Source organism: Furipterus horrens, unplaced genomic scaffold, assembly GCF_987537825.1.
Source record: "Furipterus horrens unplaced genomic scaffold, mFurHor1.1.pri manual_scaffold_6, whole genome shotgun sequence".
Taxonomy (NCBI): domain Eukaryota; kingdom Metazoa; phylum Chordata; class Mammalia; order Chiroptera; family Furipteridae; genus Furipterus; species Furipterus horrens.
In genome coordinates this window covers 85,531,926-85,557,670 of record NW_028327176.1, presented here as the reverse complement: position 1 = coordinate 85,557,670, position 25,745 = coordinate 85,531,926, and the positions used below count along the sequence as shown (strand labels likewise).

Genomic DNA, 25,745 nt, shown 5'->3' with positions numbered 1-25,745 from the left:
TAAGTGTCGCTGGTTCGATCTTCCAGTCAGGGTACATCAGAGAAGGAAAACTCTGACTCCAAAAAACCTCCGCTGCCCTGCGGCATACCTCCTCAGGGGAAAGGCTAAGGGAGTAAACCCCGACAGAAAATCCGGAGCCGGAGTCCCTAAGGCGGTTTGACGTTGTAGTCAACACTGGCAACTCCTGCGGCGCACCTGAAGCCAAGCTGTATTGACTCCGTCTTTCCCTTGGACCCTTCAGCTGCGAAGAGAGGGGGGGTCTGCTGCATGGGCAACAGCAGACCCTCCATATCACCCTGCCCAGGCTCTGTAGCTTCAGCTCCACTGGAGAGGACACTCCAGCGTCATCGCAAGATGTCGATTCAACACGGGAGGAGACAGATACCGTGTCACTCCCGAGTCGGACTGCACAGCCATTCTCAGCGGTGCAGATAGACTCTTAAGAAGCTACACCATCGTCTCTCGAGATGGACGGCTGCCGCCGCCGACGACATTACTAGGTAGAGCTGTTGCACCTGTTACGTGTAAGGGATTCACAGGTTTTCATCAGTGCTAAGCAACCTGGTTCACCACTTTGTGGGGCTGATGTGGGGGAGGAGTCAGAGAGGGAACAGTGCCACTTACTCAGCACTTGCCCCTTTTCCAGTCACTTCACAGGCTTCCCATATGCAACTTGCCCCCCTCTAGCTGTTCTCCCGGTGATGGTTCCCAGATTGGGTGGGTTTGCATAAGTTCTAGGACATGGGGACCCTTTAATGAACTCTCCTGAGAGACCAGGAGTTTCTTCCGCCTCCCCGACTCCCACAGCCTGAAGCAATGAGGTTTTATTTCCCAGTCTGGAATGGCTGCAACCATGAGCTGTGTGGTCTGGCCTGGGGCTGGGATCGCTTCCCAGGTGCCCCTCCCAGCTTTTATAATGTGTGACCGCTCATTCTGCAGCCAGCCGCAGCCACTGCCTCACAGCTGCACCACCACCGCATGTCCTCTCTGCCTGGCTTGCCAGCTTCTCCCCTCCTACCCATCTGGATGAACATTAAAATCTTTATTTTTGGACTTCTATACAATTCAATTTTCTGGCAGTTTTGGTTGTTTTTTGTTTTGAGGTAGGTGTAATCCTTCTTACAGTTGTGCAAGGAGATGAAGCATGGCTACCCACACCTCCATCTTCACTGAAACTGGTTGATTCTTGTATGTGCCCTGACCAGGGATCAACCCACAACCTTGGTATATTGGGTCCTCGCTCTAACCAACTGAGCTACCAGGCCAGGGCGTGTCACTGCATTTTTTTAAAAAAGATTTTATGTATTTATTTTTAGAGAGCGGGGGATGGAGGGAGAAAGAAAGGGAGACAAATAACAATGTGCAAGAGATACTTTGATCGGTTGCCTCTCACCAACCCCTAATGGGGACAGGGCCCACAACTCAGGCGTGTGCCCTGACCTGTAATCAAACTGGCAGCCTTTCATTTCACAGGCTGGCAGTCAGTCCACTGACCCACACCAGCCACAGTGTCACTGCATTTTTATGAGGTAGGGCAGGTCTTTCTGCGGACTCCTTCTTGCTGTTTCATCTCTTTTCTATATTTTTGCTTTGTTTTGGCTGGAATAAGGAAATAATAATTTTCTCTAAAACAAACTTTATTCCTAATATGAAACAAAAGTTCCAGGGAAACTGAGAACTCTGGGTCTGAAGACGATAATGAAACAAAGAGGGCGTGGCAGCCCACTGGGGCTTGGGGAAGTGGAGGAGGGCTGAGGAAGGTCTCTTAGAGGATGGTGGTGGCTGCAGGCAGCACTTCCTGGCTCATGAATATCTCCAGGTCCTGGTTGGGATCTTCCAAATCCAGTTTTAGAAATTTATCTACTAATGCCTGGCAACTGAGGGGAGAGAGAACAGTGAGATGTTTGAGAGAATAGATAATTGAGTCTTGAGCAGAGGGGAGAGACTGGCACAGGAAACCAAGACCTTGAAAATTCAGGGATTTCAAAAACAGTGGGTCACTGAAAGCCAAAGAGTCTTTCTGAGTCCCTGAAAGGGGAGAAGAGCTGCACAAGAAGCTAGAGAGAACAAGGAACCTGGGTCATACACTCACTTTTCCATTTGCTTCTCCTTTAGCAACTCCTTCATAGGTTTGATGGGTTTTCCACTGCGGATCAAGTCCGAGACCTAAGAAGGAAGGGGGAAGGGGTGGGGGAAGTTGGATAAGAAAAGAAGAAATAAGGGTCAGAAACCCAGGTCCCTGAGAGGAGGGCAGTGGAAGCAAGCCCTGATAGACATGATTCATATCAGGTTCTCATCACCTCCTTGCCACGAGCAATGAGCTTGTCAGGAAGCCTGGCCTGGGCAGCCGTGTGGGAGGCATGGCTGGCATTGGCAACACCTTCACAAACCCGATAAAAGAAGACAAGGTCATCCCCATCCTCACAGGTCTCCATGGTCTTAAAAAAGAATAAAAGGGGACAATGTGTCATCATCACTAGCTTCCTGCCCTGAAACCCATGGCCATTCTCTGTGGGAAGTGAGGAAAGGGAAGAGACATGGTCCCTGTGTTCAGGGAGCCAGCCCCTGGTCTGATGAAGGAGCCAGTCTCCATCTCGGAAACACTTGGCTTAGGGGCCCCTAGGGGTCTAGATTAGTTTCCTCACCAAATACTGTACAAGGGGCCCCTGTGGCAGCAGCTGTAGCTGAATGAGACTCAGAAAGTTGGTGGCCACAAAGATGTGTGGACACGTGGGTCCGAGTGACAGCCAGTGTCGGAGCACAGCAGCCAGAAGTGCAAGCCCATCTACCTGTACAGAGGACAGAAGTAAGGGTACAGAACCATAGGTGCCCAATGTGTATCCCCTCCACCTGCCCTGGCCTTTCCCATCTTGTACTTTTCCTTTTCTGCCCACACCCCTATTTTCCTGAGGCCCACCCTCCCCCTCATGCTCCTTTGTCCCCTTTCATTTTCCCCTCCCCTCACCGTGTTGGTTCCCTTTCCAAATTCATCAATAAGGACCAGAGACTGCTCCGTGGCATTGTTCACTGCTTTTGCCACCTGCTCGGTAACAGGCAGACAAGGGAGTTTCATTAGCATCTGAGGCCTGTAACACACTGACCAGTCTGCCTGTTTGAATAAAGCTGCTTGTGTTATGTGTCCACCCTACTGGACTGCAAATTCTTTAATGGTTAGGCACATGTTTTGTTAACCCTTTCATTGCCACCAGTGCCTGATACAAAGCAAGTGTTCAAAAGAGGTTCCCTAGTATAGAAGGCAGGCAGCAGAAGGAATGCTTTTCCTGTTCTGCTCATTTTTCAGGGGTAAAGTTCCTTCACCATTACCCCCTCCCTCAATCCCACCTCTCTTTGCTCCCTTTGACCTGGTTGAGGTCGATCATGAAAGTGGAGAGCCCAAGGGAGATGGATTCACAGCTATGAATTCGGGTGAAGATGGCGTCTACTGCCCCAATTTCGGCTTCCTCTGCTGGCACAAAACTGCCCACCAGGGCCATGAATGTGATCAGGCCTACCTGAGCAGGGAAAGAGACAGAGCCTGGGGCCTGATGGAATGGGCTAAGGTGAAGGTGAGGCTAAACTGAGAGATAAATAATAGATCAAAGAGACATGGACAGAGAGGGACAGGGAGTGGGCAGGGACACACTGGGGGATGGTGTGGACCTATTCAAAGGTAGGGGAAGGGAACTGAGGCCAGGAGAAGATCTATTAGTGCATGGCTGTCCCTCAAGTGGAGAATGGAACATGAGGTAGAGGAGCAGGGTGTGGATTACGGTGTCTGCATGACAGACAGGGTCAGAACACAGCAGAAGAGTTGCAGGGACCTGGGTTGGCTGGCAGGTGAGGGATGAGATGATGGGGAAGATGCCAGAGGCCCAGTGTGTAGGATTCTCCTACCTGTTTGAGGTATATGCTCTTCCCTGAGGAGTTGGGTCCAGTGATGACTTTGACCCTCCCTTTGTCCCCACCACATTCTGTAGAGTTGTGCACAAAGGTTCGAGCACAGAGTTCCATCAGAGGATGTCTGCAGTGGAGATGTAATTCACACTTGGGCCAGATGGATAAAGCCCCCAGAGTATAAACCTGAAGGCCTCTCATGACCATGCCTTCACCCTCTCTGTTCTCACCTGCCATTCTGGATTCGTACCCCAAGGAGTTGGGGGGAGTAATGGGGCCTTGAGTAGCCATAGTCCCGGGCAGCACTGGCAAGAGCCAGCAGGACGTCTAGGCGGGAGGCAAGGTCCAACACCCGGGTCAAGACAGCTGCCCGTGCCAGCACCTGACACTGCAGCTGGTACATCAGCAGGGTCTCCTGATCTGAGGGTAGGTGAGGGAAAAGCTGGGGTTCAGCTCCCGGGAATGTGAACAAAAAACGAAGAGGTCCACAGAGGGACCTGGAAACAGGCTTGCAGACAGTCTGAGACACCCAGAGACATTCAGAGGAGATGTAGAGTCGGAGTGAAAAGAGCGAGAGCAGGAAGAAAAGGAGCCTGTGAGAATCACAGCCTTTCACTTCTCCTCACCTCGGATATCGCAGTGCAGGTCCCCCAGCAGTGCATCCAGCTCCTTGGTTCGAGCACTGCGATAGTGCAACTTCTCCTCTGAGAGAAACTGGGTAAGAGGTTCAAGCTGTGGGCTTTGAATCTCTTGGTTATCCTCTCCCACCTTTCTAATCCCCACCTCCAGGCCCCCACCTGATTTCTTTCTCCTTCATCTCAGGGCTAATACAGATCAAAGTAAAACTACATAAGAGAGATCCCATATTGGGCAGTGCTGATGGGGTAAGGCCCCTGACAGCTGCTGATTCATTTTCCTTATCACAACCCTATAGAGGTCAAAGGTCTTACCATGAAGTCCAGTCCCTCGATCTCAAAGTCGCTGGCCTCCACCATGGAAGGCAGGCGGGGAATAGAAAGAAGGAAGCCTATCTGAGGAGAGTAAAGAGGAGATAAAGCAGAAGGTGATGTGTGGGGCACTCTCTCCCTAGAGGAAGCCAGAGCCCCTTGTATCCCCAATACTCCCCTGAGGGGTCTAAAGCCACCACAAGGTGTTCATGTTTTTCAGGCTTCTCCAGAAGTTTTCTTATCTACCAATGTGTCCTTAATAAGCCTAATATCTCCCCTAAAGACCCCTGGAGATTACACCCAGCCTCCTGCCCTCACCAGAGGGATATAGATGACACTGCATGAAGGAATACGGGAGTCCAGATTCTCCAGCTCTTTCCAAGCAACCTCAGTGAGGAAACTGGGAAGTCCCACCAGTCTTCGTTTTTCTAGGAGGGTGGAAGACAGATGGACATCAAAAGTCAGGTTCCTGCCCTGGCTGCCACGAGTAGCCCCAGCTGTAGCGGCTGCCTGCCGAGGATGGTACCCCATCACTGCGCAGGCTTGTGTCTCAAGGCTCATAGGCCCAACCCCACACCTAACACTCACTCTCATCAATTTCAGGATCTATGTTGGGAAGGACTGTGAAGCGATTTGCAGCAAGACTGCCCTCAAAGTCCACCTGAGGAGGCAAGAAGTTCAGTTGCTTTTCATCCGGCACAATCTCTCGGTCCTGTTCCTCACCTCTACATTGGCCCCAATTCTCCTTGCAGTGCCTGGTTTAACTCTAACCCTCCAAGCACATCCTGATGTTCTGCCACCTCATCATTCCATTCTTTAGTCATTCAACTGACCTCAATATCTTTCAGGCTTTTCCATCTTCCACACCACATCTCTCGCCCCTAGTTCCTCAGGAGGCTGGCCTTTTTCCTTCCACTTACCACTTTGCCAATGAGGCTGGTAATGTGGTGCAAGTCATCAGAGAACTCTTGGGCGATGTCCCGAAAGAGCTGGATGGACTGGGGCAGGGAGCGACAGGCATCCCTCAGGCCCAGGGCACTGTACACAGTCTGTAGAAGTGAACAGAGGAGGGTGGCCCACACCCAGTCTTGGCTGAGGCAAGGGAACAGGGGTGGACTGAGAACAAAGACCAACAAGGAAAAACACAATAACAAAGAGAGATCTCAAAGGCAAAAAAGAAATACTGAGGGAGGGAATTTACCAGGTACTGCACTAAACACTGAGCTTACAAAGACAACCAAGACATGGTCCCTGTCCATGAGCTTACAGCCTAAAAAGGAAGACAAACTTTTATTTTTTTATTTTAAAAATTAATTTTGGAGAGAGAGAGAGAGAGAGAGAGAGATTGATTTGTTGTTCCATTTATTTATGCATTTATTGGTTGATCTTGTATGTGCTCTGACTGGGGATCAAACCCACAACCTTGGTGTATGGGGAGGATGCTCTAACCAACTGAGCTACCTGGCCAGGGCCAAAGACAAATTTTTAAAAAGAAAAGATTATCACCCCGGCTGGTGTGGCTAAGTGAACTGAGCATTGGCCTGTGAACCAAAGGGTTCCAGGTTTGATTCCCAGTCAAGGCACATGCCTGAGTTGTGGGCTAGCTACCTGGCTGGGGGTGAGTGAGAGACAACCACACATTGATGTTTCTCTCTTTCTCTTTCTCCCTCCCTAAAAATAAATAAAATCTTAAAAATAAAGAGAAAGAAAAGATTATCACCCTGGCTGGTGTGACTCAGTGGGTTAAACGCTGACCTGCCAAACTAAAGGTCACTGTTTTGATTCCTGGTTAGGGTACATGCCTAGGTTGCAGGCCAGGACCCCAGTTGGGGGCATGTGAGAGGCAACCCATGGATGTTTCTCTCCCTCACTTTCTCCCTCCCTACCCTCTTTTTAAAAATAAACAAACAAAATCTTTTTTTAAAAGAAAGAAAAGATGAGATCATCTATAGATGGAAAGAAGGGACAGAGATAGAAGCCAGAATTAGTTGACTATACCTTGTTTGGGAGATTTGACTTTGAAACTATGTAAGTATTTTACATAATTTTATAATTAAATTAGATTTTTAAAAGAAATTCTTAAAAATAAAAAATAGAATGCAACAAACGAACATAAATTATATCCATATAGTGGCATAACCACACAGGGAGGAACTATTCCAAGTGAGTAAAATATAGTCATTTGTGTATCCCTAATGGGGACAAAAAGAACTGTCCCTTCTCTCCCCTCAAAAAATCTAAATGGTTTTCAATAGTCATATAGTTGCTAGTATGCTGGTATTGGTGTAATAAGATTGTTGCTGTGACGTAGGAAAAAGCAAATGAGTGATATTCTAATTTCATTATTCCTAAGGTTAATGAGAACCAGAATTTCCATATAGAAGAAGAAAATATTGAAAAGGATAAGTACAGTAAAGGAATATACAAGGTAAGAATCCTGTGGTTCCAAATTCAAAATGATGGTATTAGTACTGATTTATTGTTTGCTTGTTTTTGAAGTTCGTAGATCTGGCCACAGAAAAGGCCTACAAGCAATAAGCAAAACATGATGAGCAGCCTCTAGCATTCAGAGTGCGGTACAGAAATAACATTTCTCACTAAAAGGAACCAGGGCTCTGTGGAGAAATGTCTGGTTCCAGGTCAGAACCAGGAGACGTAAATTATATATCCGGTAAAGCTTGTCAAACCAGAGAGGAGGGAAGCTATCAAAGTCTACCAGGGTTGTGTTTCAAGGACTCGGAAGCCAAACTCAACAGTCTCCCTTTGGCAAAAGATGGAATAATTTGAACATGGATAAAGATTAAAAAGAGTGCCACGACTGCTGAGCCTCAGTGGGTTGAGTGTAGTCCTACAGGCCAAGAAGTTGCGGATTCGATTACTGGTAAGGGCACATGCCTGGGTTGTGGGCCAGGTCTCCGGCTGGGGGCCTGCAAGAGGCAACTGATTGATGTTTTTCTTGCACATTAGTGTTTCTCTCCCTCTCTTTCTCCCTCCTTTCCCCTCTCTAACAAATAAATAAAATCTTTTTTAAGAAAAGACTAAACCCTGGCTGGTGCGGCTCAGTGGATTGAGTGCCGGCCTGAAAACCAAAGGGTTGCTGGTTTGACTCCCAGTCAGGGCACATGCCTGGGATGCAGGCCAGGTCTCCCACATTGATGTTTCTTTCCCTCTCTTTCTTCCTCCCTTCCCCTCTCTCTAAAAATAAATAAATATTTTTTAAAAAATAACTTTCTTTTAGAAATCATACTAAAATATTTAGGGCTGAAATGATATGATGACTGGGAATTGCTTAAAAAATGATCCAGGAAGTGGAAAGTGGGAGAAGATACACATGAAACAAGATTGGCATGAGTCAAAGTGTTGAAGTTGCAAGGGTTTATTATTTGTGGACAATTTCCACAATATGAGCTTTAAAAAAGTGTTAGGATAAAGTTGGACAGGGTAGCCACAGTACAGAGTCTAGAACACATGCTGAGGGGTTTAATCTGAACTTCTAGGATTCAAGAGGGTAGGTCCTACCTTGTAGAGAATCTGCCAGTCGCTGACCTTCGTATGGGACAACTTCATGCGTTTCAGAATCAGCTACAGTCAGGCAAAGACAGTCAGACAAGGGGACAGCTACTGTTCTCCCTCTCACAACCTGTGTCCCCTCAGGAAGCCCAATGTCCCATATTGGACCTCAACCTCCTTCCTCATCCCCTGCCCCCCACCCTGGGCTCACAGGCACATTCTTGATGTGACCCAGCAACTGATGCAGCATCTGAGCGATGTCCAGATTCTGGGGTAGCAGGAAAAACTGAATGACATCCAGACGAGAATTTAGTTCCTCTAGGTCATGAGTTGGACGTGTGAACCACAGCCTGGAAGTGAGGGTTGGGGTGAGGAGACCAGAAGTCACATCTGTTCTCATTATTGTTTCGATCTCCATTTGTGAAAATGTATGTTTGCAGGTCCCTGGTAATTGTGGCAGAATGTATCTGTACTGGCAAGTACAATGTCCTGTGTGCAGGGGTGTTTACATTATAACTACTGAAACTCTCTGGATATGAGCACAACTGTGTCTGTATATCTCAGTTTTGTTGGATATGATGACCATGTGTGTCATTCCATATGGATATGTGGTAGAGCTTGTCAATATTTTAGAGGGAGAGCAGTGTGCTGAGGCATTTGTATGACAACACTCTAGCTCTCTTGGTGGCTGAGTAGGAGAGGGTGAGTCAGAATCAGTTTGTGTATCTGTATATAGCTGTGAAAATGTTCATGGTATAATAACAGACATTCATCCTTTTTGTGTTCTTCCGGTGAAAGTATATACCGTAATTGCACCATGTGAAGTTATTTAAGTTTTCAATTCATGATAATGGTTGTCTCTGCAAAGATAGGATTGAGGAGAGACATTTAAAGGGATTCAGTAACACTGTCTAATTTTTATTTATTTACCTTTTAAATATTTATTTATTTTTTAGAGAGAGGGGAAGAAACATCAATCAGTTGCCTCTTGCATGTGCCCCAAATGGGAACCTGGCCTGCAACCCAGGCATGTGCCTTGACCAGGAATTGAATGGGTAACCTTTCGCTTTGCAGGATGATGCCCAACTGAGTCACATCAGGACACTCAATCTAATTTTTAAATTGGCTGGTGGAAACAGAGGTTTATAATATTATTATTAATACTTACATTTTTTGTATCTGAGGTATTCACTAATAATTAGTATAGAGCAATAAATGCCTCATCTGTGTCTAATTCTGGGTGCCCCTATCTCCCTATGGCTATGAAGAATGTGAGATTCTGTAAGGACCTGCAAGTGTCCATATTCTTTTCTACACTAGAGCAAGCCATTACGCATACATTTTGTTTAAGAGCCAATGTGTGGAGACACTGGGGCCTGAAGATGTGTATTTCACACTGTAGTCTAAAGCCAGTTACTCTATGTTAGACGTAGGGTAAAGCAGAGGACTCAGTCAGATTCGAGGATGGGTTTTAGGCACCTCTGCTCCTTGGCCACAAAAGGCTGCTCCACCCAGGGGGTGCAGCATAGGCCAGTCTGTGAAGGTCTGTCCCCACCGTGGAGGAACTTGTGTAGTCATACTGCTAGTCAAAAGTAGAGCTAGGTCTCAAACTCAGGTCTCCAGACTGCTAGGACAGTGTTCTTTAAAGCATACTATGACATTCAACCAAATTCCTGGTGCCCTGTCCAGCTTTAGGCAGCTGGGTCCCATTCAGGTTATGATTCATTGCCCTGGGGGATCCTAGCTGAGGAATCTGCATTCCTCCCACCTTTAATTCAGTTCTCTTCCCCATTGAGAATTCCTTCCCTGTCATCCCTGGTGGAGATTAGAGAGCTGCACCTCAAGCACTGGAGAATGTGATGGTAATTAAATCACCTACCAATTACCTGGAAATTGTCCTAAATTAACCTTCAAAAGACACATATTTGCAGGGCAGGTGAAGTAGGGAAAATATTGTGCACCTGCAGGCTAGCAAAGTTATATGCTGACTTTTTAGAAATGATGTCACCAGTGTTCTTGCATTTATGTACAGTATTGTGCTCACTCCCTGAGAACTACTGTGTACAAAGCCATGCAGGAACTGAGGTAACAGGAATGGCCACTGCAGAGCTCACAGGTCTTAGGGCAAGCAAATTCACTGATGACTAATTCCAAATTGATGTGATAGTGCAAAAAGAAAATATAAATAAGCACTATGTGAGCACACAGGAAGGTGAATGTCAGTCTCCTTATAGGGGCCTATGAAAGCTTCACAAAAAAAAGGTGACAGGTTGCACCTTGAAGTAAGACTTTGACAAGTGGAGAACGGGATTTCTCAGAGGGACAGCATAAATACAAGCATGATGTATTTCCATGATGGCAAGTGGCCCTAAATGACTGGAATGTTGGATGGATCCAATAAGCAAGGATTTGAGCCCTGACTTAGTGGATTGGAGCATCATACCATAGATTAGAAGGTCATGGGTTCAATCCCTGGTCAGGGCACATAACCAGGTTGGGTCAGTCCCTGGTTGGGGCATGTATCCTGGCCGGGGCATGGATGAGAAGGCAACCAATGTTTACTAATTTTTTAGAGAGAGAGGAAAAGGGAGAAACATCAATCGGTTGTCTCCTGTATGCACCCTGACCGAGGACTGGACCCGCAACTTAGTTAGAAGCCCTCATCGGGAATGGAACCTGCAACCTTTTGGTGCACAGGAAGATGCTCCAACCAACTGAGCCACACAGCCAGGGCAAGATGCTAATCTTCATCCCACAGGTAATGGGGAAGCCTCCTGAGGTTTATGTTATTTTGTTTCTACCTAAGGTTTTTTAAAAAAGTGGAATGACATATTCAGATCTCTGTTTTGGATTAACAAGTATTTTAGAATAAAGAATTGGAAAAAAGAAGAGAGTAGAAGCAGAGAGACTCATGTGGCGACATGTGCAATGCTTCAGATTAGAAATAGTGAGCCCTGGCTGGTGTGGCTCAGTTGGTTGGAGCATCATAACATAGATCGAAAGGTCTGAGTTCGATTCCTGGTCAGGGCACATATCTAGGTTGTGGATTCAGTCCCTGGTTGGGTGTGTAGCTGGTCAGTGAGTGTATGAGAAGGCACCCAATGGATGTTCTCTCACATTAATTGGTGTTTCTCTCTCTCTCCCTCATTCTCTCTCAGCAATGTTGATAGCCAGAATTAGAGCAGTGGAAAGAGGGTTAAAGAAATGGCTGAGAGAGACACTGGAGGACAGAACAGGCTCAAGTAAATGAGTGAATATGGGAAGAGGGGATGAAAGAGAAGCATCAATGCAAGGTTCAGAGCTTGAGAAGCTGTATTGCCAGCAATGCCCTTAACCATAAAAGGGAATATAGGAAGAGGAACAGGTCCAGTGGATGTCAGTTTGGATGCTCTGAGTTTGTGCTGCTTGTGGAAATTGCAGGTAGCAACAATGCATTATCCATATGGAGCTCTGAACTACACCCACAATTTGAGTTATCAGAGAACAGCTCAAATCTGCAGTGTGGTTTTTATAATTAAACATGTTATCATGTGTAAATTAGGGTTTTGTGATTGTGTTTCTGCTGGTTGTTATGTGTGCAAATCTGCATACCATCGAGTATGTTTATCTCTGCTGACAACACAAAATAAGGATAATACCAGCTACAACATGGGTTGTTAAAAGGATTAAATGAATTCAGCCAGCTTTCCAGAAAGGGGAGCTGTTTTCATACTACTACATGGTATGGTGTGTGTCTGTAGATGGCATGCATTAGCCTATAGTACATGTATGTGACCCACTCACCTGAGCAGCTTCTCTCCCCCCTTACAGCGGCATCTGTTCAGGATTCCTGTAGGGGAGTGGAGGCAGGGAAATGAATGTGTGGCTGTGTCTAAGCTGAGTGAGGCATCTGGGTCAGAGGTTCCAGTGTTGGGCAGGCTAGCCTGGGGGCATTTCCCAGACACAGGATACAAAAGATAGTCAAAGTCAGCTGACCACAAGTCTGAGCCAGGATTGCCTTATATGGACTTAGGGGAGGGAATGGGCACTCACTGGAACACTCAGCCAGAAAAATATGCAGAGCAGGCAGAATTAACGACTCACAAAGAGCCCAATACATATATGTAAACATTAGACACAACCCACTGATATATGCATAGTGAAACCAGGTGGATACTCTGGGCAATGCACTCAGTACACCCTAAAGCTAGAGACAACTGATAAAGACTATGCAAATAAAACATGGGGATTTTCACAGTTACCAGCTCTACTGCAAGTATATAAGGCCTCCCAAACTCCCCAGGAAGGTGTACAACTAGTAGAAACATTCACATTCATACAAACCCAAGGAATGAACATGGAATTGGTAATTGAGAGATGATATGCCAATGACATTGGACAACTACAGAGTAAGGGGAGATGCCCAAGTTCAGGAACGGTAAAAGAGGATAAAAAAGCTGGACTGGAGTGCTAGAGACATCTGGCAGTGGCAGTGAAGTGGGAAGAAAGGGGCTGGGACACATCTTTGGAGACAGCTGTTTTTCTGGAAAGCCTTTGTAGTGTGGGATGAGAGACAAGGTACACGTACCAAAGAGGCTGAGCCCCTCCTTCAGTCCACTGGCCACTTTGTACACTGAAGGGTGAGACTCACTCTTAAATATCTGCAGAACACTGTCAGGGGAAAATGAGAGTTCTAGGTAACTTTGATTTTTAAAGGGAATTGAGAAAGTGAAAGGGTTTGGGAACATTTCTCATGAGATCAAGTTTTGATATAAGGTTATCCCTCACTTCTCTCTGCCTCAGTTTCTCCCTTCAGAAAAGAAGGTTGACACCTTTGTGCTCTTCTTCTTCTCTCTCCCTCACCCTCACTTCTTTTTTCTTCAGGTAGAAAGCTCTTACTAGCTTGAGGATTAAAGAAACTGGAGCCTCATTAGGATTTTAGAGCATTATGCTTAATCCTTCTCCCGTCCCAGAGATGACAACCTGCCTCTATCTCCTTACCTGTAAGTATCTTGATCTATGCTCACCAAATGGGTCCTGAGAGCAGAAAATAAGAACAGAAGGTGCAGGGGTATGAGAGGTCAGAGCTCATTTCTAAGTTCCATCCCTTTTGCCTCACCTCCCAGAATACTCTCTCCAAACAGCTCCACATCCCCTTAGGTGCTCCTGTGTGTACTAGAGCACTTTACCTGATAGGTCACTGCCTACCTCCCTCCCTTACCCCCATCCAACCCTGTGTTACCATTCAGGCCTCCCACTTTATTTTGGCTGAGGTTATGGTAAATCACTTACAACACAAATTTCTTAAAGCCCAGGATGGGGATGCTGATGTTATAATCTTCCAGTTCAACCCCGATTCTTCTTCGACCCAGGAACTTGAGCAGACCTCCAAGTGCTCGAATCTAGGAGGGGATCAGTAGTGGAGCTAGGGTAAATCCCAATGTCCTGGAGGCTAGACAACACCAGGGAAGACTAACATTTTCCAGGGCTGGACTACGACCTCCCAGGACTTAACCCAAGGGCTGGGGTGCTTTTGCCTTTCTCCAACCTACGACATCCCAGCCCTGACTTCCCAGGATCCATCTCACCGTGAGAAGACAGTCAAAGGGAATAATGGAGGAGAGGAAGATAATTTTCTCAGTGGTGGACATGGAGTCTGGAATGAAAGTGTAATTTCCAGAAAGGAGGCGCTGTTTGCTTATCTCCAAACCTATTTTGGAGAAGGCATGGGAGAGAAAGGTTTTGTAGCCCAATTTTTCACTCCATTTGAAGAATGAAACAATAGAAGCAAGGGAGATGATTTGACATGACAAGCTCACACAGGCAGAAACAAGAACCAAATTTTCAGACTCTTAGTCTAATTCTCTTTATTCTATATATCATGTAAAGATGTTTGGCTGAGATCACAACCTAAGAAAGATATATCTGGAATTGGGAACTTTTGGTCAAAAAGATCTTATAATACCAATGCCCTAACATCTAATTAGGATAGAACATTTTCCCCTGGCTGCTGTGACTCAGTGGATTGAGCACCAGCCTGCAAACCGCGGGTTCAGTTCCCAGTCAGGGCACATGCTTGGGTTGCAGGCCAGGCAGCTAATCGATGTATCTCCCACACAATGCTGTTTCTCTCCCTCTCTTTCTGTCTCCCTTCCCCTCTCTCTAAAAATAAATAAATAAAATCTTAAAAAGAAAAAAAGGAAAGAACATTCTCTGTCTTTTTTTCAAACTTGGGAAGGTTATGGTAGTGCCTTATGGATCATCAAAGTTGCTGAGGCAGTAATTTTTCCCCCCTAAACAAATGGCGTTGGCTTAAAAAGAGAAATTACAATAATCAAAGCTGTCCAAAAGTATCACCACTCTCTTCTCAGGGGAGGCCCTAATTCCTAGACATGGCTAAGTAAAGGTTTCATAATAAGCTGCAGGCTATTAAAGGGTAGGGAGCAGGGGAGATCCTGAGGAGACTGGTCATAGGGCTTGGAGAACACAAAAGTTTAGGATGAGATAAAGCAGAGGGGAGACCTCTGATGATGGGGTGGATTAGGAGAAAAGGTTGGGAAAGTGGGATGTGGGACTGGTCAAAGCAAAAGAAGATACCAAAATCCACATTTGGCAAAAATATGATTTCAGGTTTCTTAGGCTCTCTGTGTTCCTGGGAGGCTGTGAGGGAAGCAAAGAAAGGGCCATTAGTCTGGACATTTCAATCTTTCTGCCTCTGTCCCACCTTCCCGCTCATCCATTTCTGGCTTCCTGACTATCTCCCTCCAAGACCTTTAGTTTCCCATGATATTCCATACTTTAGTCCTTCCTTGTCTTCCCTCTCAGTCTTACCCAGTCCTTACCAAGCTTCCCCAGAAACTGAGTCATATTCTCATCCTGTTTCGCACTCGTAACAATAGACCGGGGATTGATTTCATCCAGAACTTGGAAGGAGAATGAAGACCAAATGAGTTAAAGAATCTTTACCATTTGACAAAGGGAAAATCCATGGCCCTCTCCTTGTTGTCTCCCTCCCGATCTCAAAACCTTATTTTCTCTAAGAGTAAGGAGTGCTCAACACATTGAGAGCATAGGTAGGAGTCAGGCATGAGAATTAGGAAAGAGGGTAGTGAGGCTGGTGGGTGGTGGGAAGGAAAAGGGGTGCCCTGGAGGTTGTCAGTAGACTATAAACCCCAACAGGACAGACAGAACTGATTTGCCCCGACTATATCTCCAACACCTGATACACTGTAAACACATAATACATATCAAATTCCTACAAACAACAGGCCATCCTCTGAAAGTCAACTAATAAAACCGATTTTGTCAGGTAAGCACATATGAGCGAGACATTTCCAATCCCAGGTCAGAGAAATTGCTGGTTTTCCCCCCACCTCTCTGGAGAAGCTGGAGGTTCTCCTGGTCTGGAGCATCTGGCATGAAGTGGATGGTGGAGTCACTAGTGTCATAGTAGGCGATGCCCAAGTGGCCTAAATTCCACAGGACACACAGATGGATCTTTCTCGAAGGAAGGAAACCATTATTTGAACCACTTCTCAGTGCAGGATTGTGCTGTGACTTACTTTTCATCATTTTCTCAAATCTCTGAGATAGGGCTCATCACCCACTTCAGTAAACGTGAGAGACGTCAACGACTGTAACAGGACCAGCCCTCCTCAGCCCTCCCCTGCTCACACCCGGACGTGCTAATCAACTCCCCGCTCTCCCGCTTCTTTGGACCTCTTGCTCCCCCGACCTCGCCGCTCCAGAGACCTCCGTTGGCTCCTCCACGTCGTCCTCCTCCGCCTCCCCGGGGCCTGCCCTGGGTCCTGGTCCCAGCAGTGTCCCGCCGGCGGTCGCTCCCACCGAGGCCATGGCCTGGGAGGCTCTGCGGATGAGGAAAATTAAGGTGGTTCAGAAGCCAGCGTTCACCGTGAGGCGGCGGGCGAGGGCAGTGCGCCTAAGTGCAAGAGCACTGGGAAGTCTGGGAGAGGGCTGAGGTGAGAGAGGTCACACTTTGTTTTCAACATCTGTGGAGCATTTCAAGGGGTGACCTCAGGTATTTCACTGACTACAGACTATGGAAACCCCCCCCTCCTCCCATTTCTGTCACGCTGAGGTTGTATTTGGATGGATATGGTCTGAGGGCTAAGTGGGAAGAGCTGTGCCACTCCTCTCCATGTCCTTGCCAGCCACGCCCCCACGACCGCAGCCCCAGGTCACTTCCCCACCCCACTTGCGGACAACTTGCGGAGTTTTCCCGCCTTTTCTGTCAACCGGACCTCGACAAACGCGAGACGCGCCACGAGCCTGCGGGAAGAGCAAGCCGGCGCCCGGACAGGGGTGCGCACACGCCTCCGCCCCCTTAGTAGCTATTGGTCGGAGAGACCTGGGAGGGATGGCCGTCGCTGAAAAGACTGGGCGCTGATTGGTCTATTCTTGTATGGGAGGTTCCAGAATGTTCAAACTTCCCGCTCTCTTCCGTTGCTTAGCACCTAAGTCTTTGGCCGTCAAGGTTTCTGGGATTTGATTAATACAGGGTGGAGCCTGTGAGAAGGCCGGAAGCGCTGCTTCGGCCTAAGCCACCGGAACTCTTCTAGGGGCTTTGCCCCGGGTTGGGGGTAGGGCTCTTAAAGGGCCAGAGGCGCGGTTTCTTGTTTTGTTTTTTTTAATCCTAGAGAGTGAAGATAAGCAACAGTATTCAACCTGTGCCAACAACTCTAAGTTAATATTTGTCCCTCTGAGTTAATATTTATAAAAAGCTTACAACAGTGCCTGGCAAAGTAGTAAGAGCTACTTAAGTGGTTTTTTTCCAAAGATTTTATTTATAGAAAGAGGGGAAGAAGGGAAGGAAAGAGGGAGAGAAACATGGATGTGTGGGTTGCCTCTTTAACGCTTGGGGACCTGGCCTGCAACCCAGGCATGTGACCCCACTGGGAATTTAAATGGAGAACTTTTGGCCTGCCAGGACGATGCCCAACCCACTGAGGTACACCAGTCCACTGAGCTACACCAGTCCGGACATGTGTTTTTTGTCTTTTGTTTTTAAAGCTTTTATTTATTTTTAGAGAGAGGAGAAGGAAGGGAGAAAGAGAGGGAGAGAAACATTGGCCTGCAACGCAGGCATGCACCCTGACTGGCATGCGCCCTGACTGGGAATTGAACCCATGACCTATCAATTTTTAGGCCAGTGCTCAATCCCTGGCATTCAATCCACTGAGCCACACCAGCCAGGGCATGGTTAGTGTTTTAATTTTTTTTTTTAAGATTTTATTTATTTATTTTTAGAGAGGGAGAGAAACATCAATGTGTGGTGGTTGCCTCTCGCATGCCCTCAACTGGGGACCTGGCTCGAAACCCAGGCATATGCCCTTACTGGGAATCAAACTAGCGACCCTTTGGTTCACAGGCCAGTACTTAATCCACTCAGCAACACCAGCCAGGGCAGGGTGAGTGTATTAAATAAATAAGCAAAAATAAGTGAAACTCCTATCACAGTCGTTCTTTGCCAATTTTCTGGATACAGTGTATGACCATTCCAATAAGGGCACTACAGGCCCTCATTTATTCTTTTTTTATTTTTATTTATTTATTTTAGAGAAGGGGAGAGACAGAGAGAAACATCAATTTGTTGTTCCACTTATTTATGCATTCATTGGTTGGCCCTCCCCAGGGATTGAACCTGCAATTTTGATGGATGGGCAATGACACTCTATAACCAACTGAACACCTGGCCAGGGCGGCCTAATTTATAGTTTCAGCCTCCTAAGAGGAAGTGAAAGTGTTGGAATTACACCAAATTCCAGCAGAGAGCAGTTCTGATAAGAACATCTACACCCCTGTTGGGACATGGCCATATCCCTGGGTACACACACATACCCTAAGGACAGAGGCGTGCCATTTATTCCTACAGCGACCATTTCATGCCTACTCTGAGCCAGGTGGTGGACTATAAGTAATAAAGATAATTACGGTAAATCCGGGCTCCATGAAGCTAACTTTTGAGTGTGTGTAAGGGTAGGAGAAGCAAGTAGATTGTGAAACAGAAATAAATAAATATATACTTAAAAAAAATAAATCCCTTAAGCCCTGGCTGGTGTAGCTCAGAGGATTGACTGCAGGCCTGTGAACCAAAGGGTTGCCGGTTCGATTCCCAGTCAGGGCGCATGCCTGGGTTGTGGGCCAGGTTCCCAGTTGGGGGCGAGCATGAAGCAACCACACATCAATGTTTCTCTCCCTCTCTTCTCCTCTCTCTAAAAATAAATAAGTAAAAGTTTTTAAAAATAGATCCCTTAAAATACATCTTCCTAGCTTTGTTCTGGGTACCCTGAGATGGGGAGATCCCACCCAAGACTTTAGGAAAGATGGTGGGGTAACCTGGCTCTGTTCAACAATGGTTGGAAAATCCCCTCTATCGAGAAAGGTGGGGGATTGAGTTAAGGGCAAGGTTAATGGTTACACATGGCAAATTATTGAGCAGTGGAGCTAAGGAAACCTGGAGGAGGCAGATGAGGGGTGTTTAAGGAGTGTCTGGGAGGGACACACCTTCTAATCTGGGTGGGAAGAGATTAGGGACTGGTTTACCAAGCCCAGAAAGGGGTGGGAGTGGAAAGAGAAACCTGCCCAGAAAAGGAAAAGGGAGATATTGAGATAGGAGAAAAGCAGGGGCAGGGGGAGGAAATGGGAGGGAGACCTCTGATGTAGGATTTGGGGTATTGCTGAATGGTATCAGGAGAGGGCAGCATCACCTGTCATCCTTTTAGGATGTTACAATTCAAGGGAGGAAGGAGATAGGCCTTCCCCCAAGGAGGCAAAAACGCCCAGAAGAGGAAGCATGAGAGGCAACCACAAACTGCTGGTTTCTAACAGCCTGTCTTGTCATTCTACCCCACTGTTTTTTTGCTCCTGTGTCCTTTCCCTCACCAAAGTTTCCTGGTCTATTTTTAGACACAGGGTGATGAGGGAGAAAGAGCATGGATGGTTGGATAGGAAAGTCAAGATGTGGAGGCTGGAATGTGTCCAGTTTGGAGGACATATTCTTGGTGGGTTTTTTTTGGGGGGGTGTTTTTTTTTTAGCAGATCATAGTTTGATACAGACCTTCAAATGCAAATGACAAGAGGGAGAGAGCTACTCTCCTGTTTTTATTTATTTGTGTCCCCAAGGACTCCACTCTCTGACCTGTCTGATCTTTGCTTTTTACCCCCCAATCCCAGGATTCCTGGGACCAAAACGACCCCACCCTTTCATCCCATCTCCAAGGCAACCTGTCAGTAACTAAAGGGCAAAAGGAATAGGAAGGGTCCCCATTAGGAAGTGCATAAGTAGAAGCATTAAAGTTGACCAAGCTAAGGAAGGGGAGCGGACCTTCCCCAGTGATGAGGGCCCTTGGCTCAGTTACCTGTTTCCCTAGCACATGTCTGGTTGTCTCCCAGTTTCCTGCCCTACCTTTTACCTCTCTTCTCCCAGTCCCAGCTTCCAGTTCAAAGTTCCTCTTATGGACCATGGTCCTAGCAACCCATAATTTGGACTGAAATCTGGAAGGAACTAAGGAAAAGGAATAAGCGACCACCTTCCTGGCCTAAAATTCCCTGTGGGTCCTCACAGTGTGCCCAACTTGTGGGTATCAAGTTTCTTGTGTGACGGTAAAGTAGGAGAGTCTCCTGATCAATGAAATAGGGAAACTGAGGCCAAAATAAAGTCCTGTGTTCAAGGAGAAACAAGGAGGTAGTTACCCAGGATTTCCTCACCTCATCCTTATTCTTCGGGAGCCCTTAAGATCTCCCCTCCAAGCCCACTCCCAGACCCTCGGGTCCCGCCCATTCTTGTGTTCTTCCCAGGTTCAGGGCGGGGCCGGTCCGTGAGTCAGCCGCTCCTAGATCCAGCTTGGGAGGGGATCGAGCTGAAGGAGCTGAGTGTAAGGTTCGCTGGCCAGGTGGGGAGGCCGAGTCTGGAGTGAGCGGCTTGTGCTGAGGGGACAGCCCTAGCTCTGGGGGAGAGGATCTCTGCCAGTGAGAAACGCCTTTCCAGGCTCGGGCCCCTCCCAGTTCCCCCAGCGACGGCCGCTTCCTGGTCCCCGTCGCAACCATGGCTGAAGAACAGCCGCAGGTCGAATTGTTCGTGAAGGTAAGAACACCTTCTTCCTCCTAGGCCACCCTCCAAATTCCTGAAAGGCAGCTCCCCCCTTTCCCCAGCTCCAGCCTTACCTCCCCAACCCCTTTCTTTCTTACCCCACCGCCCTAACCCCGTGTGCAGTCTTTAGGATGGGGGTGGGCTGGTTCGGGAGGGGAAGACAGTTGACGTGTGGGCGGATGATGAGAATTCTAGGCTCAATCCTGAAAAGTTTGTAAAAGTGCAAGTTTCTAGCAGCCTGAAAGACCATAAGATAGAGAAAAGGGAGAGTTCCTGGGCCGGGGTGGGGGACAGGCAGACAGAAGGACTAGGAGAAATCCTGCAGTGGAGTCCAGCAGGATTTGGAAAGAACAGAGGGAAACAATAGGACTTGTGGCCCTACCAGAAGATCAGAAGGTGAGGGATCTAGTGGGGGACACTTGGAGAAGTGTGTTTGTATGTGTCCGGGTGTGTGGGGCCTTCCAGGTAGGTTTTAATGGAGAGGGTGTGGTAGGGAGGCTTAGGAGTGGGAGGAGGTCGACTGGGAAGAATTAGTGGGGTGGAAGGAGACACCAGAGTGGAAATGGAGTGCAAGAAGCAGGGCTGGAGAGGTGATGGATGGAGAAGGGAGTCCCTGGACTAGAGGAAGTGAGAGAAAGGGAGGTGTGGTGAGGAGTTGAGAGTTGAGCTGTGGCTACCTCCGGGCTAGGTGAGAGATCAGAGAAGAGCTGGGTTAGGGCATTTAGGGTTTGGGGGTTGTAGAAGCAGGACAGAAAGAGTCACCTCAGCTTCTTCTCTCTCTTGGTATGGAAGAGGAGAGGTGGTCCCATGGCATTTGGGTATCAAAACCGCAGACCACAGCCTTCACTCTTTCTGCCCTTACACACTAGGTCTGCACATCTCCCTTCTCTGGACCTAATCTCTGTGCCCGCCTTCCCCTTGGCAGCCTCCCCTGTTTTCTCATTTGCCCATCCCCCTTCCCTCACTTCCCTGCTTCCTTTCTCTCCACTTCCCCCCTTTTATTCTTGTTTTTGTGTGTTCCTGCCTGTTTCTTCCTCTCCTTTATGTGGACTTCTCTGGCAGCCATTCCCTCTCCCTAGGCCCAGTGAAGTGCCTGGGCCCGCCCCCTTAGGTGTGGTCCCCACCTCACTCTCACACTTGCCTCAAAGGCTATTTTTACTCCTGGGTGAGCCTAGAGAGATTCTGGCCCTGAGTCCTGTGTGAGGAGGATTAATTATCTGGAGCTGGAGGACTTGTGCTGGAAGACCCCTGCGGGCAAAGTCAGGGAAGAGGGAGGTGGCCTTCACCACTCAGTCCTCAGCCTCACAGATCCCTGCCCCCATTCCTTGCCAGGAAGGAAGCTGCTAAGGCTGGAGACTCAGGAGATGAATCACTCTTAGCCTAGGGGGAGGAGTTCCTTGAAGGATGAGGTCACCACTTGCCAATTAGAGGACAGCCCCCCTTTGCAACGCCCTCTACATCTTTAGGCTTGGCTATTTGCCCCTTGACTCCATCCAGCTACCCAGAAACAGCTTGGATGGAGGTATAGACAACCAGAACTCTGGCTTGCAAACCCTGCCCCACCTCTCTTGTCCTCAGGCTCTACTCCATTCCGAAATCCAGGCCTCTGGCCTACAACTTTGGCCTCACCAAAACCCCTCTCTAGGGATTATTTCATGGGTTGATCTGAGAATTAAATGAGTTTTTGTATGTAAAGTGCTTAGAATAGCACGTAGGAAACTACACTACTGTTAGTCTTCTCTCTCTAGGATCCACATCCTTTAACTTACCTACAACCCATTCCCTCTGCCCCCCTCTCACCTGTCCTCAACTCTCTGGGGAACCAGAAGCTGACCTTGGTAGAGTGTTCCCACTGATTTGCTCTAGGTTTGACCCAGCCCAGGGTAGAGAGCCTGGTTCTGGGGGGAGATTTTAGTGGAGAGACTGTGCATGTTATCTAGGCGGGAAAAAAAGGTAGGTCTGGGAGTAGGAAATGCCCAGAATGGCCTGGGGATGGGTGGAGTGCACCAGGCCTAACCTGAGGTGGGGGTTGCTTTTCAGGCTGGCAGTGATGGGGCCAAGATTGGGAACTGCCCCTTCTCCCAGAGACTATTCATGGTGCTCTGGCTCAAGGGAGTCACTTTCAACGTCACCACTGTTGACACCAAGAGGTGAGCCCACTTCTGTTCCTCTAAACACCCCTTATGCTCACACGTGAGCATACACTCACATTCAGCCACCTGAGTCTTCCATCCTGAACTTTTTCCCTTCTTCCCGGAGCCCCTTTCTCTTCCCACACTTCTCCCTCTCCCCTTTTTGGCTCTCCCTGACCCCCTTTTCCTGTCCTGATGCCTGGCCTCTCTCCTGCAGGCGAACTGAGACTGTACAGAAGCTGTGCCCAGGAGGGCAGCTCCCATTTCTGCTGTATGGCACTGAAGTTCACACAGACACCAACAAGATCGAGGAATTTCTGGAGGCAGAGCTGTGCCCCCCCAGGTCCTGGGGCACTTGAAAAGGGGAGGTGGGAGCTGGGAGGCTCCAAAAGAGAGAGGTTGAAAAACTGGAAAACAGATGGTGATGGAGCTGGGGCAGGGGAGCCTTGGCTTCTCCCAGGAAGAAATCTTATCCTGTTTCACCCATTGGCTTTCAGGTACCCCAAGCTGGCAGCTCTGAACCCTGAATCAAACACAGCTGGCCTGGACATATTTGCCAAATTTTCTGCCTATATCAAGAATTCAAACCCAGCACTCAATGATAGTGAGTCTTGTGGGTCAGAGGCCTGGGTCCTAGAAGGAATAGAGGAAAATCTGACATCAGGGACATGAAGTAGATGTTGGCAAACCTTATTTTTGCTTAACCATCATATTTCCTTGCATTCTCATTAGCCATGACTCTTAAGCATCTTATTTTTTCCCTGGCCTCTTTTGCCCCATTGGGGACATTAATTGTGTTGGCTGCTGGCCTGTTTTTTTAGCAGAACAGGGTTGTGCATAAGAACAGTGACTAGATCTAGACTACCTGAATACAACTGCTAGCTGTATGACTTTGGACAATTTATTTAACCTTTCTATAAATTTATTTCCAGATCTATAAAATGAGGATAACAATACCTAATTTGTGGTTGATGTGAGCATTAAATGGGTTTTTTTATGTAAAGTGCTTAGAGTAACACAGAAAGCTATGCTACATTAGATTGTTTTTTTGTTTGTTTCTTTTTGTTTTTGTTTTACATTTTATTTTTTAGGCAGAGGGTAAGGGAGGGAGAAAGAGAGAGAAACATTGATCAGCTGCCTCTCACATGCCCCCAGCTGAGGGCCTTGCACAAATTGAACTGATCACCTTTCAGTTTGCAGTTCGGTATTCAACAACTGAGCCACACCAGCCAGGGCTACATTAGCTATTATTATTTTGGACCAGTCTCACCATTAGTATTCACCCTCTGACTCCCACCCTGCCCCATGGACCTTTTTGAACTTGGACCATGTCAATCATCTGATGTTCTTGCCAATGCCCCTCTCTTGCACAGATCTGGAGAAAGGGCTCCTGAAAGCCCTGAAAGTTTTAGACAATTACTTGACAACCCCCCTCCCAGAAGAAGTGGATGAGACCAGTGCTGAAGATGAGGGCATCTCTCAGAGGAAGTTTCTGGATGGAAATGAGCTCACTCTGGCTGACTGCAACCTGTTGCCAAAGCTCCACATAGTACAGGTGGGTGGTCATTGTGGGAGGAGATTATGGCCACTGGGATGGCTTCCCATGATTACTGCCGCCTTTTTTAAGGTGGTTTCTGTAGATTGCTACCAGTAGCGGATGCCACCTCATTCCTTCTCTCATTGCTGACAAGACCATTGCTTGGAGAAAATTAACATTCCATGATACAAGCCATGGGTGCAAGCTGGCTGGCCAAGAGTAACACATCCCAGTATTACTTTCAAGAATGCTCTTCCTGTCTTTATCACTGCCAAACCCCAGATCAGACAGAGCAGGTTTTTTTGTAAAATCAAAGCTTTAATTTTTCATAGCTTCAGTTTCCACTTCCTCTTGTGGAAGATGAAAACTGTTGGTTCCCATGTTTTTGTCATAGCTATGGTTTTAGTTTGTGAAATAAAGGCACTGTGTCATTCTGCCACAAAACTGTATTGAACCCTGAAAGACAAAGTTGTATGATGCTTAGTCCTTGTACCAAATGAAAAATAGAAAAAGTCATTGTGGAAATTCAATAAAAAAATTTAATGGTTTGTGAGTTACATCTCAATAAAACCAAGAGGAGAAAAGTAGCACCATTGGGATGAAGTAGTATGAAAAGGGGCTGGTTATTGATCAGTAAGTAGAGAAGGTGAAGACATTGAGGAGTTAGAAAAGCAGATTGGAGAAGATGATTCATCCATAAGATAAAAATCATAGGAAGAGAAGCTAGATAGTGGAGACTCTAGAATGCCTGGAGAAGGCCACTGGATTTTATCAAGGCAGGCCTTGGGATAAGAGAAGGACCACAGCGTGGCAGCCCAGTATGGGTTCCTTGAGGCTAATTAATATGTTGGTCCTTCTTCCTACCCCCAGGTGGTGTGTAAGAAGTACCGTGGATTCTCCATCCCTGAGGTGTTCCGGGGGGTGCATCGGTACTTGCGCAATGCCTATTCACGGGAGGAGTTCGCCTCCACCTGTCCGGATGATGAGGAGATTGAGCTGGCCTATGAGCAAGTGGCCAAGGCCCTCAAATAAGCTCCTCCTGGGGCTCCCTCACGCCCCAGAGGCCCCCTGGTGGTTTCCACTTGTCTACCCAATGGACACATTCCAAAATGTCCAGTGGAAAGTGAATTCTAGAGCACTTGTGCAGGACTGCCTGGGGGATGAGGAAAAGGATTGGGGGATCTGGGTGAGATTTTTATTGTGGGTGGGGTGGGTAGGAAAATGTATTTCAGTAATAAAACACAGAATGAAAATCTAGTGTTGTATTTACACAAAAGGTGGCTTGAAATGTGGATAACATCGAATGAAGTGTGGGTCGGTGACCTTCAGTTCAGGACAGAAACCAGAAATGTAGAAGAGGGCTGCTTGTGCTAATTTTGCCATTTCTACTGTCAGTCCATCGTGGCCCTGTCCTTTGGGTCCATGTCGCATTTGCAGCCCAGCCTTAAGGGGCGGCCATATCTGGGTGGGCCCGGGCATCGCTCTGCAGGCGGGGCCCAGTTCAGGGAAGGGGGGCGCAGTCAGGGTGGAGTGGGCGCGGCATTAGTGGTGCTGTATGGGCGTGGTTTCAGGGATTCCCGCCCTGTCCGGTTTAGACAATGCCCCGGAGCCGCCAGACCGTCGCGCCCCCGCCCCAC

At 47.6% G+C, this 25,745-nt stretch overlaps 2 protein-coding genes across 5 annotated transcripts; one reads left to right on the top strand and one right to left on the bottom strand.

Moving 5' to 3' along the window:
* Positions 1-1,355: 1,355 nt before the first annotated feature.
* On the bottom strand, positions 1,356-20,406 carry MSH5 (mutS homolog 5). Of its 4 annotated transcripts, XM_090282108.1 has the most exons (25): positions 20,058-20,397; positions 16,083-16,197; positions 15,704-15,827; positions 15,173-15,253; positions 14,928-14,990; positions 13,919-14,040; positions 13,623-13,732; positions 13,332-13,367; positions 12,919-13,001; positions 12,135-12,180; positions 8,563-8,701; positions 8,361-8,423; positions 5,762-5,890; positions 5,430-5,502; positions 5,160-5,269; positions 4,845-4,925; positions 4,521-4,608; positions 4,125-4,314; positions 3,895-4,021; positions 3,363-3,512; positions 2,966-3,040; positions 2,646-2,789; positions 2,301-2,438; positions 2,093-2,166; positions 1,356-1,877 (listed from the first exon to the last, which is right to left on the bottom strand). In XM_090282108.1, exons 1-25 carry the CDS (start codon positions 20,060-20,062, stop codon positions 1,766-1,768), a joined length of 2,478 nt encoding a protein of 825 aa, XP_090138234.1. In that variant the 5' UTR covers positions 20,063-20,397; the 3' UTR covers positions 1,356-1,765. The 4 variants fall into 4 exon arrangements, 3 of the variants coding, with proteins under 3 accessions (XP_090138234.1, XP_090138235.1, XP_090138237.1); XM_090282109.1 differs by lacking the exon at positions 2,966-3,040 and having other exon boundaries at positions 20,058-20,399; XM_090282111.1 differs by lacking the exon at positions 3,363-3,512 and having other exon boundaries at positions 20,058-20,399.
* On the top strand, positions 20,183-25,384 carry CLIC1 (CLIC family member 1). Its single transcript, XM_090282114.1, has 6 exons — positions 20,183-20,433; positions 22,480-22,589; positions 22,789-22,914; positions 23,069-23,175; positions 23,945-24,126; positions 24,979-25,384. Exons 1-6 carry the CDS (start codon positions 20,395-20,397, stop codon positions 25,138-25,140), a joined length of 726 nt encoding a protein of 241 aa, XP_090138240.1. The 5' UTR covers positions 20,183-20,394; the 3' UTR covers positions 25,141-25,384.
* The last annotated feature ends 361 nt before the right edge of the window (positions 25,385-25,745 follow it).

Bases quoted from the DNA above. Each gene is read 5' to 3' on its own strand.
- MSH5 (XM_090282108.1), bottom strand. The intron at 4,022-4,124 runs GTGAGAACAGAG...TCTCCACTGCAG, and splicing joins GTACGAATCCAGAATGGCAG to ACATCCTCTGATGGAACTCT. The intron at 2,790-2,965 runs GTGAGGGGAGGG...TCCTCTGTACAG, and splicing joins TTGGAAAGGGAACCAACACG to GTAGATGGGCTTGCACTTCT.
- CLIC1 (XM_090282114.1), top strand. From the start codon at position 20,395: ATGGCTGAAGAACAGCCGCAGGTCGAATTGTTCGTGAAG. The intron at 22,590-22,788 runs GTGAGCCCACTT...TCTCTCCTGCAG, and splicing joins ACCACTGTTGACACCAAGAG to GCGAACTGAGACTGTACAGA. The intron at 22,915-23,068 runs GTCCTGGGGCAC...ATTGGCTTTCAG, and splicing joins GCAGAGCTGTGCCCCCCCAG to GTACCCCAAGCTGGCAGCTC.